Consider the following 12,816-nt stretch of genomic DNA (forward strand, 5'->3'; position numbering starts at 1 on the left):
AAAACATGGAATCCAGACGGAGTTGACAAAACTTTGGACACTAGCCAGTATTAGAATAGAAGCAAATAGAAGAGAAGAGAACGAGAGCTCACTGATGCCAAGAGAAACGCCGGTCAGCCATCGACGTTCGAACCTTTTAGGATTTTTGACACGTAACATCCCTAACCATGTGTTTTTCTACAAGATAACACATGGTTAAGGATATTACGGTCTGAAATCACAAAGATTTTGGGTTAGGGTTTTGGCCAGAAATTCTTAGATCTAAAATTCGAGCCGCTCCATCGGGATTCGAAGGAAGATGGTCATGGATTTGGGTTGAGGGAAGTCTGCGGATGGTGTGGTATGATTTTAGGCTGGTTTGGATGAACTTGCGACTTGGCCGGAAAACTTCTAACAGAGATTCGAGGAACTCCGACAATATTCGAGGGAAACCAATAGCGGGAATGGAAAGAGGGATTCATGGGGGATCTATGGTGTTAATTTGGTTTTGAACGGTGTAAGTTGCACTTGCCGCCGGCGAGGATTTTGGGGCGGCTGGGATTAGGGTTTGCACGGAGAGGTAGGGTGAGGAAGGTGAAGGACCGGGGTGGGGGGTAAGGTTTGGACAGTTATATAGTGTAGGAGTGGGGCTTCCCGGCTGTTAGATCATGAGACCTCGACGGCTTGGATTAATCGACGCCAAACGACGTCGTTTTGATTTTATCAAATTGGACCGGATGGGAAGAGGGTTCTGGGCCTGGGTCGGAAGCTGATTTGGGCTGAAGTTTGGGTTTAAATAAACCCGATTTGTTCTTGTTTATTTCCTCTTTGTATTTTTGTGTTTTTATTGTTATTATATATATATATATATATATATATATATATTTGATTTTGTACAATTGCGACAATTAAAATAAAGTCCTAATATATTTCAAAACTAGACTAATTAAATTCTAAAATTATTAAAAACCTATTTTACGCCAAATTTACGATTAACACAATTAAAATGCGAAAGTGAGCTATTTTGTAATTTTCACGTTTGGTTCTAAAACAAACTAACCCCTAATCGGTCCTAAAAATATGAAATTATATCTTAAATGCAAATGCATATTTTTGTGTTTTATATGAATTAACATGCACCAATAAAATGCAAACGATTAACACGACATGATACCAAAATTCACAAGAATTGTAAAAATAAAGAAAAATTATTTTGTTTGAATTTTTGGGAATTATTCATATATAGGGCAAAAATCACGTGCTCACAGACATCACTACGGATTGGAACATTCTCTGCAGGGATATGTAATTTTGTTATCTTTTTCAAATCCGTAAATGCATCTGGCATTTGATTTGCGATTCTTTGCAAATGGATAATCTTTTGCACCTCTTTTTCACAAATAGAGGCACGTGGATCAAGATGAGATAATGATGGATTTTCCACAAAATTTTCCTTTTGGTTTCACCAACTTCTCCCCCTAATTTTGGGAAAAGTGTCTCATCGAATCGACAGTCTGCAAATCGTGCATTAAACAAATCCACCATCAATGTTTCTAGGTAGCGAATGATGGAAGGCGATTCAAACCCAACATATATTCCTAACCTTCTTTGCGGACCCATTTTGGTGCGATATAGCGGTGCTACAGGCACATATACTGCGGATCCAAAAATTCTTAAATGGGATATATTAGGTTCATGACCCAAATCTAGTTGCAACGGGGAATATTTATGATAATTTGTCGGTCTGAGACGAACTAGCATTGCTGCATGCAAAATGGCATGACCCCAAACAGAAGTGGGCAGCCTCGTTTTCATGAGTAACAGTCTTGCTATCAATTACAGACGTTTAATTAAAGACTCTGCAAGACCATTTTGAGTGTGAACATGAGCTACATGATGTTCCACTTTTATCCCAATTGATAAGCAATAATAATTAAATGCTTGGGATGAAAACTCAGCAGCATTATCAAGTCTAATAGACTTAATTGTATTATAGGAAAATTGTGCCCGTAATCGAATTATTTGTGCCACTAATTTTGCAAACGCGAGATTGCGAGATGACAATAGGCACACATGGGACCATCTAGAAGATGCATCTATTAAGACTATAAAATATCTAAACGACCCACTAGGTGGGTGAATAGGTCCACAAATGTCCCCTTGTATACATTCCAAAAACGCAGAGGACTCAATTCCAACCTTTGTTGGTGATGGTCTAATAATTAACTTGCCTTGATAACAAGAAGTGCAAGAAAATTCATTATTTAAAAGAATCTTTAAATTCTTTAATGAATGTCCATTTGAGTTTTCTATAATTCGTCTCATCATAATTGATCTAGGGTGTCCCAATCGATCATGCCAAAGTAAAAGTATTGGAATCAGTAACCTTTTGGTTTACAATAGAATGTGCCTCAATTGCACTAATTCTTGTCCAATATAGGCCACAAGACAAAGATGGGAACTTCTCAATAGCCCTTTTCTGGCCAGAGACATTTTTGGTAATGATGAGATATTCAAGATGATTATCATCTATTGTTTCAATATGATATCCATTTCGGTGGATATCTTTAAAATTTAACAAGTTCCTCTTGGACTTGGAGGAGAACATTGAATTCTCTATGATAAGTATTGTTCCCTTAGGCAGAGTTATAGTAGCTCTTCCAGAGCCTTCAATTAATTTACTACTACCAGAAATTATAGTAACATCTACCTTGCACATATTTAAGTGAGAGAAATATTTCGTCTATTTGAATATTGTATGTGTCGTACATGAATCAACTAAACAAATATTTTTACAATTGAAGTTTGATTCAAGTTTGCTTTGAGAGATATCCATATTTGCTTCACATGGTTTCACATACAAAAGAAATATACGAATAAACATTAGTATTTTCAAAGAAAAGGAAAAGAAAACAAATTTAAGTCAATGATTCAATAATGACTTTTAAAGTAATTTCAAGCAAATTTTGATTTTGATACAAATAATTACGTAGAAAAATAATGCAATCATATACTACTAAAATCTTGTTAAGTAAAGCTTCATTCGATCTAGATGGCTCGTAAACGGTAATACATTTTTAAAAGGTCTAATTACTGAATGTGTTTTTGTATTATCCACAGTTTAATTTTCAAAGATCATGTTAATAGATAGTAACTAAAAATTACAAATTTAATGATTGTAAAAAAGAAATAAAAATGGGTACTTCTCTGGGTTATGTTACACTTCACTGCCACTCTTTCAAAAAAATTCATTCAATTCCTTTCTAGTTACAATCTCCCTCTATCCCAAAATTAGTAAAAGACAGTAAATGCCCGCCCTCTCAGAAACGGGATTTTATCGGAAGCAATTATTTATAAAATCGCATGAAATGTATGTGTCTTTTTGCGGCGAGATTTATAAAATAAATAATATTGTTTTATACTAATGACTACTACTCATGTAAAGAATTGTAATTACTTGATGTTTATTCACTAACTATTAAAAATAGGCAAACATAAAAGTTAAACTACTCAATCATCTTTAACCACGGATCCATCACCGATCAAGTGGTCTATTTTTCCATGAGGGTGCTCAAAGAAGTCTGCCACATCTAAGTGGGTGATGTCAAATTCATTGTCATAGACAAAGTTAGCTTCAAGGCCTTTGTTCTTTAGAGATGCTTGATAAAGCTCAACCAAATGTCTTGGTACACGACAAATATTTATCCAATGGCCTTTTCCACCGCAACGATAACATTCGGTTTCTGAACCATCTGCCTTTAGTTTCTCATCTTTCCCTTTCCACTTTTGGTGGTTATTTTTCTTTGGGGGGTGATTAACACCAGAAAAATTTCTTCCTTGTCCACGGCCACGACCATAACCACGAATAGGACCATGGCCTTTTCCACGCTTAGCATAATGGGAATACACCTCATCCACTTCAGGCAATGGTGTAGACCCAGTGGGTCGATTTTCATGATTTCTCATGAGCAAGTCATTGTTTCGCTCAGCCACAAGGAGAAGAGAAATCAACTCAGAGTACTTTTTGAAACCTTTCTCTCTGTATTGCTGTTGCAAGATCATATTGGAGTCATGAAACGTTGTGAACGTTTTTTCAAGCATATCATAATCAGTGATAGTATCTCCACAGAGTTTCAATTTAGAAGTAATTCTAAACATTGCAGAATTATATTCAGAAACAGACTTAAAGTCTTGGAGCCTCAGATGAGCCCAATCATATCGTGCTTGTGGAAGAGTGACCAACTTTAAGTTGCCATATCTTTCCTTTAAGCCATTCCACAAAATAAGTGGATCTTTGACTGTGAGATATTCTATTTTCAACCCTTCATCAAGGTGATGGCGCAAGAAAATCAAGGCCTTAACACAGTCTTGGGTGGATACTTTAGTTTTGTCTTTAATGGCGTCTCCAAGACCCATTGCATCTAAATGGATTTTAGCATCCAACACCCATGTCATATAGTTCTTACCCGAAATTTCAAGGGCAACGAATTTTCTTTTCATAATATCAGTCATAATTAAAAGAGGAGAAAAATTGTACCTTAATCTTCCTGAGACGGTAGAGTCTCGTGCTGATAACGTGTTATAAAACAATAAAAGAAGAAGAACAATATTGCAGAGAAAGAGAGAGTAATTCTTATTGAATTTTGTGATGATTTACAATGGGGTAAGACCCCTTTATTTATAGGGGAAAAATGACTCAGCCACAAAGTAAAACTCTCTACAAGATAGACATTCACTCTAAATAGAATTCTATTCATAACATCTATTAAAATTTAAAACTATTTGATAATCATTTCTTGAAACTTCATATGTTCCAAAAAATTGTGGAAAAATAATATTGTATAGTCGCTCTCAAAATAATAGCAGAAAAATGTATGTATGTATATGTATGTGTATATATATATATATATATATATATATATATATATATATATATATATATATATATATATATATATATATATATTGGTTGAAAAATGTAGTCAACAGAAAAAATAAATGTTCGAAAACTTTGGGAAGTTTACGATGATGATATTCCAGGCGACAGTGATAAAATTACCGTCCTAAATCGACCTTGTTCTAAAAATAAAAATTTCAAACTTTAACACACACAAGAATATTGTTAACTCCCATAAGATAACTTTATCGAGAAGCTTTATTATAATCTTTCAGTTAAAAAATGTGCAGGATATTACATTCTCCTATCTGTTTAAACTTTAATATTTATTGTTCAACAACTATTCTCAGCTAAATTGAACTATTCTCTTGTACTATTATAATTTCGTAAAACAATGGCACCTCATATATGACCTAAGTGTCCAAATTATGTCCTATTACGTACCCCCAAAGTTTAAATTAATAAATTCAAGACTTTTCCATGTGTGAAAGCAAGGTTAGTTTGAGCACCAAGCCAAGTCATTTTTAGAAAAGTATTCAATCTCTGAATGACTGAATTTAATATATACAAAACAAAGAAAAAATTCAAACACTTAATTTCCTGGTTACTTCCATTAGAACTCTTCTTTGTGTTTCATTTCTAGTGGACTTAGTTTTTCACATATTTGCCTAAGATTCCACGTAAAGGAAACAGTCAACTAACTCCCTCAAATTGTCATTACCTACTTCACCTTCCTTTCACCTTCTCTTTCCAAAATCTATAAAATCTAAGCCACTTTCCCCATTTTTAAGCAAGTACTTCAGTTTCTTGATTCATTCCTCCAAAACCCAACAAAGACAATTCCCTTTAAATAATAGCCAATTCTTGCAAAAATAACCAGTTCTTGAATTTGGTTCTCAAATATGGATAGACTTGTAACAACTTTGTTGTTCTCATCATTCTTGTTATTTAGTCTATTTTCTACTACTTCTTATGCTCAGAGTCAAAATTGTTCAGCTTTTGCATTTAGAAATAATCGGAATTTTGCAACTTGTAATCCTCTACCTTTGCTCAATTCTGTTCTTCACTGGAGTTATCATCCAGAAAATCACACAGTTGATCTTGCTTATAGACATAGAGGAATTACAGACTCAGATTGGGTAGCTTGGGGTTTGAATATTAATGGAGGAAGAATGGCTGGTGCACAGTGTTTGGTTGCATTTAAAAATTCCAGTGGTCAAATTCAAGGTTACACTGCTCCTATTGCTGATTATTTCACTCAGTTAAGACAAGGTTCTTTGAGTTTTAATGTGCCAAGAATTGAAGCAGAGTTTTCAAATAATGAATATATTATTTTTGCAAGTTTGGAACTTCCTAGTGGAAGGACTAGTTTTAATCAGGTTTGGCAAAATGGCCAAGTTTCTGGTCAGGCTTTGCAAGCTCATAGCCAGTCTGGTGATAACATGAGGTCTTTTGGAAGTGTTGATTTTGCAACTGGCCGGTTAGGGAATGATGGTGGTAGCTCAATCACTTCTAGACAACGTAAAAGAAATGTGAGTTCACACTCTTTCTTCATTTCTTTTAAAATTTAACTTTGAAACCACACACTATTATTTTTAGATAGAAAAACTAGTAATTCATATAAATATATTAACTGAGCACCAATCTCAGTAGCAACTGCAGAGAAAAAAATAGTTTAGCACCCACGAGTTAAATATTCTGAATTCGCCACTGTCATTAGCTATCTGTTAGGTAAAGACAGACGCACTGTAGTTTATTGGGTCCAATTAAACTCAATATTCTCGACGAATGGCGTAATAATTTCAAAAGTCCTATTCATTCAACACTAAGGAGCTTAGATTAAGCCTATCAAGTTTACATTTTGAATGTCTACAACTAGCAGGGCCGGATGTAGTATTGTACCCATGGGTTCAATTGTACCTATATCTTTTGGTGCGGAGCTCAAATTTATGCTTAAAAATTCTTTGAAATTGCAACAAATAGTATATCTGAACCCATAACTTTAAATATATAATGAGCTTAAAAACTTTAAATATTGAATCCATAAAGTTTAAACCATGGATCCGTCTAGGAAAATGTGATCGTGTAAAGTGTTTTTTATACCGTTAATGTATAGAAGTTAAACTCAATTCTATATCCATTATGTTTTTTTCCCAAGTAATTAGGAGGGGGAAAAAAAGATCTATTATTGACTGGTTTGGTTGTTGAAAATTATTGACAGGTTCATGGAGTATTGAATGCAGTGAGTTGGGGAGTGTTAATGCCAATGGGTGCAGTATTTGCAAGGTATTTGAAGGTGTTCAAATCAGCAAATCCAGCTTGGTTTTATTTACATGTTGCTTGTCAAACTTCTGCCTATGCTGTTGGTGTTGCTGGATGGGGCACTGGTCTCAAACTTGGTAGTGATTCTGTTGGTATCAAATTCACTACTCACAGGAATATTGGCATCACTCTCTTCTGCCTTGGAACTCTTCAGGTATTACACTTTTTCTTAAATAGACTTTTATACATATCTGAAAAAGTTAGTGGGGCAGGTTCAACTGAACTAATTGCTTTTAATACAAATCATATTAGACATACAATTAGCTTTCTCTTGACACAAAGGCAGCCCGGTGCACTAAGCTCCCGCTATGTGCGGGGTCCGAAAAAGGGGCAGACCACAAGGATCTATCATACGCAGCCTTACCCTGCATTTCTACAAGAGAGTGTTTCCACGGCTCGAATTCGTGACTTCCTGGTCACATCGCAGCAATTTTACCAGTTACACCAAGGCTCCCCGTAGCTTTATCTTAACGCATTAACTCTAAATCTTGAATTCCTTCTGCACACAGTTGCACACGCACAAAAGACCGTACCCTTAAATAGAGAGCAAAAGATTTTGCTTTTTCCCCCTCTTTATTAACATGTTTAACTATTTTTACACAAATAGCCAGCTATATTTATTGTTTACTTTTCATAGCCGGTATACATAAATATACACTGATTATAGATGAATTATACATCCACTCGCTATTTTTAACTTAAGCTATTGGATGAGCGACTATTAAGGTTAATTCTTTTTAACTACTTCTATACATAACACAAGACTAAAGGCAGTCCGGTGCACTAAAGCTCCCGCTATACGCGGGGTTGGGGGAAGGGCCAGATCACAAGGGTTTAGTACGCATCATTACCCTGCATTTCTGCAAGAGGCTGTTTCCACATCTTGAATTTGTGACCTCCTGGCCGGTCACATGGCAACAATTTTACCAAGGCCCCCTTCCCCTAACACAAGACCGAGTCTCGTTATTAATTGCTAAATTTGTATGAATGAATACTTTTCAGGTGTTTGCTTTGCTTCTAAGGCCAAAGCCAGACCACAAATACAGATTATATTGGAACATTTACCACCATGCTATTGGATACGCAGTGATCAGTCTGAGCATTACCAATGTGTTTGAAGGATTTGATGCTTTGAATGGGCAAAAGAATTGGAAAAGAGCTTACACTGGAGTGATTATTGCCTTAGGGGCAATTGCTGTTTTATTAGAAGCATTCACTTGGTTCATTGTTATCAAAAGGAAAAAATCAGACTCTAACAAGAACCTACAAAATGGAACAAATGGTGTTAATGGTTATGGAAATGGAACTCATCAGCAGGCATAAAATAGAGAATTTGGAGTCTACATAAATGTCACTTTGGACATGTTTTTGTATGCAATATGTTTTTGGTTATTTGATTTAGATTATTGTTTATTTATGATGTTTTAGCATTAGATTTTGGGTCCTTTTTTCCATTTTTTTCCTTCTTTGCAGATTGATATATTCTTGTATACATACATGTTGAGAGACCACCTATTTGTGGTTTATATTTTATCACTATTAGTAGTCCTTTCATTCACTTTCATCTATTTGGTTTTAAGAGTTCTCTTTTAGTTTATCACTACCCAAGAATATGGTGTAGATATGATTTTAACTTATACTTAAGATAAATAGTGTAAAGTTTTTTTCGCCTAAAAGGTTACCTGCATTAACGAGTAACTTTCTATGATATGTCCAATTTGATTACTTAAAAATTAAAGTAAAAATCTACCACTGCCACCACTATCTTGAACCCCCACCCACCCCACCCCACCCAAAAAAAAAAAAAAGAAGACAAGAGGAGTTACACTTTTGGCTGGCATGCCAAAAATATTTACCGCCCCTAATTGATATACATAAATTATACAGTACTTATATACAACTACATACATATATACGTATATTGTATATATGTTATTATTTTATTGAGTGGGCGGCTATGTAAGTTAATTTTTTAAAAAACAAATGATTTGCCAAATGGCATTTGTTGGCATAAAAGTTGGAAAAACATGGAATGGGCTTCTAGAAGTTGAAACTTGAAAAACAGAGAACTCTGAGTTGCAAATGCAAGCAAAATCATTGTCTTTGTTAATTAAGTAGTATAACTTTTCTAGAAGAATTGCCCGATTGCTAGTCAATACCTAATTTGCCAAGAAAAAGTCTAAGTCCACTTAACTACGAAACTACTATTTAAATCCGTTTCGTCTTTAAAATGATACTATACAAAATTCAAACAAAACAGTTGCTTCAAAAATCTTAGGAGGAATAGTTTAAACTAACATTTCCTTTGGTACACAGAAAAGATCAGGGGCGAATCCAGGATTTGGAGGTTCCGGGTGCCAAGCTAATCGATTTGATCAACTCGGACGTCTGTTCGGGTTATTCATCTTTTTTTATTTATATAGACAAATCAATCAAACGAAAAAAGTATAATAACTATAACTAATTGACGCAACCATAAAACTTCCAACAATAATATTAATATTATAAATATACATCATCTATTTACAATTGTCCTCGACGAGTTTTCATATTTTGAAAACGATCCATAATGACATCATTACTTATATTTGTGAATACATCACGCTCTATATAAGATGAGAAACATTGGCATTCGCTTGGCTCAAAGATTGACACTAGGACTTGGTTGAGAATGGTCCAACCTCATGACAAATTTATCCATCTGAATTCAATTCCTATAAAATAAAGGCTCATTCTAGTGAAAAAGCTTTCTATGTAGCTCACTATGAAATATAGAATAATTTCTACTACTTCATACCATCAATAAGCTTAGCCAATGAAAATTATTCAACTTTCCCTAATGCTTTTATTGTTAAAATGGAGTTAATTTTGAATTTTCTTGGTCAAAAATATTGGGGATATTCTTTCTTTTAGCCACGAAATTAATTTCTACAATGAAACCATTTAAGTGGCATAGGATTTTCAACAAAACCAAAGAAATACATAACAAATAAATCACAAGTGACAATAAAGTTTTGCAAGAACATCAAAATCCAACTAAATACAACAAAAAAAAAACATATATTTAATGAAAAAAAAATAGTCATAGACCATATAGGGTTAAGAAATAAATAAGAGGAAGAGGAAGAGGAAGAGGAAGCTTTACCGGTGAACAAATGTGGTTTGAAATAGCAAAAGTGGACTATTTGGGAGCTGTGAGCGTGAGAACCGGACAAGCAAAGTGGGGGTTGGCCGGTTGGGGACTTAGGAATTGGATATTGGAATTCCTTTTGCTAGAGACAACTTTGGGAGAGGGGAAAATGGGGAAGGCTTATACATTATCTTATTAATTAAAAGTCGTGACAATTTTGGGAAAGGGGAAAGTGGGGAAGTCTTTTAGCTTTCTAGAAATTTTATTTTAATTATAAAGCTTTTTATGATTACTTCATCTCATTAATTAAAAATAAAACATTTAAAATAAAAAAAACATGTTGTGTGTTGGATTCGAACTCACTGTTAGGTGTTTGTCATAATTTTCTTACCATATTTGATTTTCCTATTTATTGAAGGAAATGACAATATAATTACCTTAATTGGGTTTTGTAGAAGGAAATTATAATTCTCCTATACTTGGCTAGTCCTTTTTCTTGTAGAAAAAGGTTTGGAGTTCTATAGATTGAAGATCTGTCTTTCTCATTCAGCAGCATCCACAATGTAGCCATAGGGGTTTGAGAGTAGTGTTTAGGGGGAGAACTTTACGGGACAAGTGTTAGTGTGTCACTTGTGTTTGCCTCTTCGTGAGGTTGTTTTCTCGATATTTTGTACTCTCTTTTTATATAGTGGATTTCTCATCTCCACGGTGGACGTAGGTCAGTTGACCGAACCACATTAAATATTTGTGTCTCTTTTGGTATATTTCTCCTTTGTTGTATGATTTATCGTCGCTCAAGGTTTGCTTTGCTAGCTTCCGTATGACACCTGATTTTTACGGTCCTAACAAGTGGTATCAGAGTGAGGTTCAAGATAGGTTCATCTTGGCGGGTTCAGTTCTAGCCGCAACATATTTGACGATAATCATGATTTTTGTCTGAGAAATTTGACCGGTGTGCTACGCACGTTGAGACAAACTTCTTGGTGGAGATTTGGAGATGCGACTTGTTGAAAGCTATGTGAAGAAGGTGAATCAAGTTTATTTTGTCAGAAAATTCTGGCCAAGGGGGAGAATTGTTAGGTGTTTGCCATAATTTTCTTTTCCCTTAGTTACAAAGCCTTCAGGTTGCTCCATATAAATATCCTCATCTAAATCACCATGGAGAAAAGTAGTCTAGACATCCATCTGCTCGACTTCTAAATCTAGACTTACAGCTAAGCCTAGAACCACACGAATAGAAGACATCTTCACAACAGGAGAGAAAATTTCATCAAAGTCAACTCCCTCTTTCTGGCCAAAACCTTTAGCAACTAACCTCGCCTTGTATCTAGGCGCAGAGGTATGGTTATCTTGCTTTATTCTGAATATCCATTTGTTAGATAAAGCTCTCTTACCTTTCGGCAATTTCACTAACTCATATGTGCCATTCTCATGGAGTGACTTCATCTCATCTTCCATCGCTTCGATCCACTGATCTTTGTGAGTATCTTGCATGGCTTCATCATAATTCTCAGGTTCTCCCATGTCAGTCAAAAGTACATACTCTTCAGGAGGATAGCGCATGGATTTTTGCTTCTCCCTTGTAGATCTTCTAAGAGAGGTTTCAGGAGCATTCGAAGTAGTTACCTGTGCAGGAATTGGTTGCTGATCAACCACAACTTCATCAACTGGAGCATCCATAACATCCACACCATGATGATCATTTTGATCTTGATCACCATCTCCATCATTATCTTGGGTTTCTTCATGTGCAATAGGTGCCTTAGCAATTGAAATTGGATCAATATCAACTAAGCTCTCATTACTCTGAGAATCTATCTTCTCGGCTTTGTCAATATCTTCAATAGTTTGGTCTTCAAAGAATATTGCATCACGGCTTCTAATAATTTTATTGTCAACTGGATCATAAAAACAATACCCAAACTCATCTTGACCATAACCAATAAAGATGCACTGCTTAGTTTTGACATCCAGTTTCGATCTCTCATCTTTAGGAACGTGCACACAAGCTTTACACCCCAAAACTCTCAGGTGATTATAAGAAACATCTTTGGCAAACCAAAATCTGTCTGGGACATCACCATCCAAAGCAACTGCAGGAGACAAATTGATAACATAGGCAACAGTGTTAAGTGCTTCCGCCCAAAATATATTTGGAAGTTTAGCCTCTGAAAGTAAGCATCTAACTCTCTCAACTAGAGTTCTATTCATCCTCTCTGCCAAACCATTCAATTGAGGTGTCTTGGGCGGAGTTTTCTGATGACGAATTCCTTTTTCCTTGCAATAGTTATCAAAGAGACCACAATATTCACCACCATTGTCAGTACGAATACATTTTAATTTCTTCCCCGTCTGTCTCTCAGCTAAGGCCTGAAATTCCTTAAACACGCTAAGGGCTTGATCTTTAGATTTCAAAGGATACACCCAGAGCTTACGAGAATGATCATCAATGAAGGTCACAAAGTAAAGTGCACCACCTTTTGACATT

At 35.3% G+C, this 12,816-nt stretch overlaps 2 protein-coding genes across 2 annotated transcripts; one reads left to right on the forward strand and one right to left on the reverse strand.

Annotated features, from left to right (window-relative positions):
- Positions 1-3,489: 3,489 nt before the first annotated feature.
- Positions 3,490-4,137, reverse strand: LOC138872804 (uncharacterized). The gene has a single exon (XM_070151222.1). It carries the CDS (start codon positions 4,135-4,137, stop codon positions 3,490-3,492), a length of 648 nt encoding a protein of 215 aa, XP_070007323.1.
- A 1,532-nt stretch (positions 4,138-5,669) lies between these two features.
- On the forward strand, positions 5,670-8,762 carry LOC104242595 (cytochrome b561 and DOMON domain-containing protein At5g47530-like). Its single transcript, XM_009797670.2, has 3 exons — positions 5,670-6,408; positions 7,098-7,352; positions 8,201-8,762. The coding sequence occupies exons 1-3, from the start codon at positions 5,779-5,781 to the stop codon at positions 8,519-8,521; spliced, it is 1,206 nt and encodes a 401-aa protein (XP_009795972.1). The 5' UTR covers positions 5,670-5,778; the 3' UTR covers positions 8,522-8,762.
- Positions 8,763-12,816: the final 4,054 nt, after the last annotated feature.

Source organism: Nicotiana sylvestris, chromosome 7 (assembly GCF_000393655.2).
Source record: "Nicotiana sylvestris chromosome 7, ASM39365v2, whole genome shotgun sequence".
Classification (NCBI taxonomy): Eukaryota; Viridiplantae; Streptophyta; class Magnoliopsida; order Solanales; family Solanaceae; genus Nicotiana; species Nicotiana sylvestris.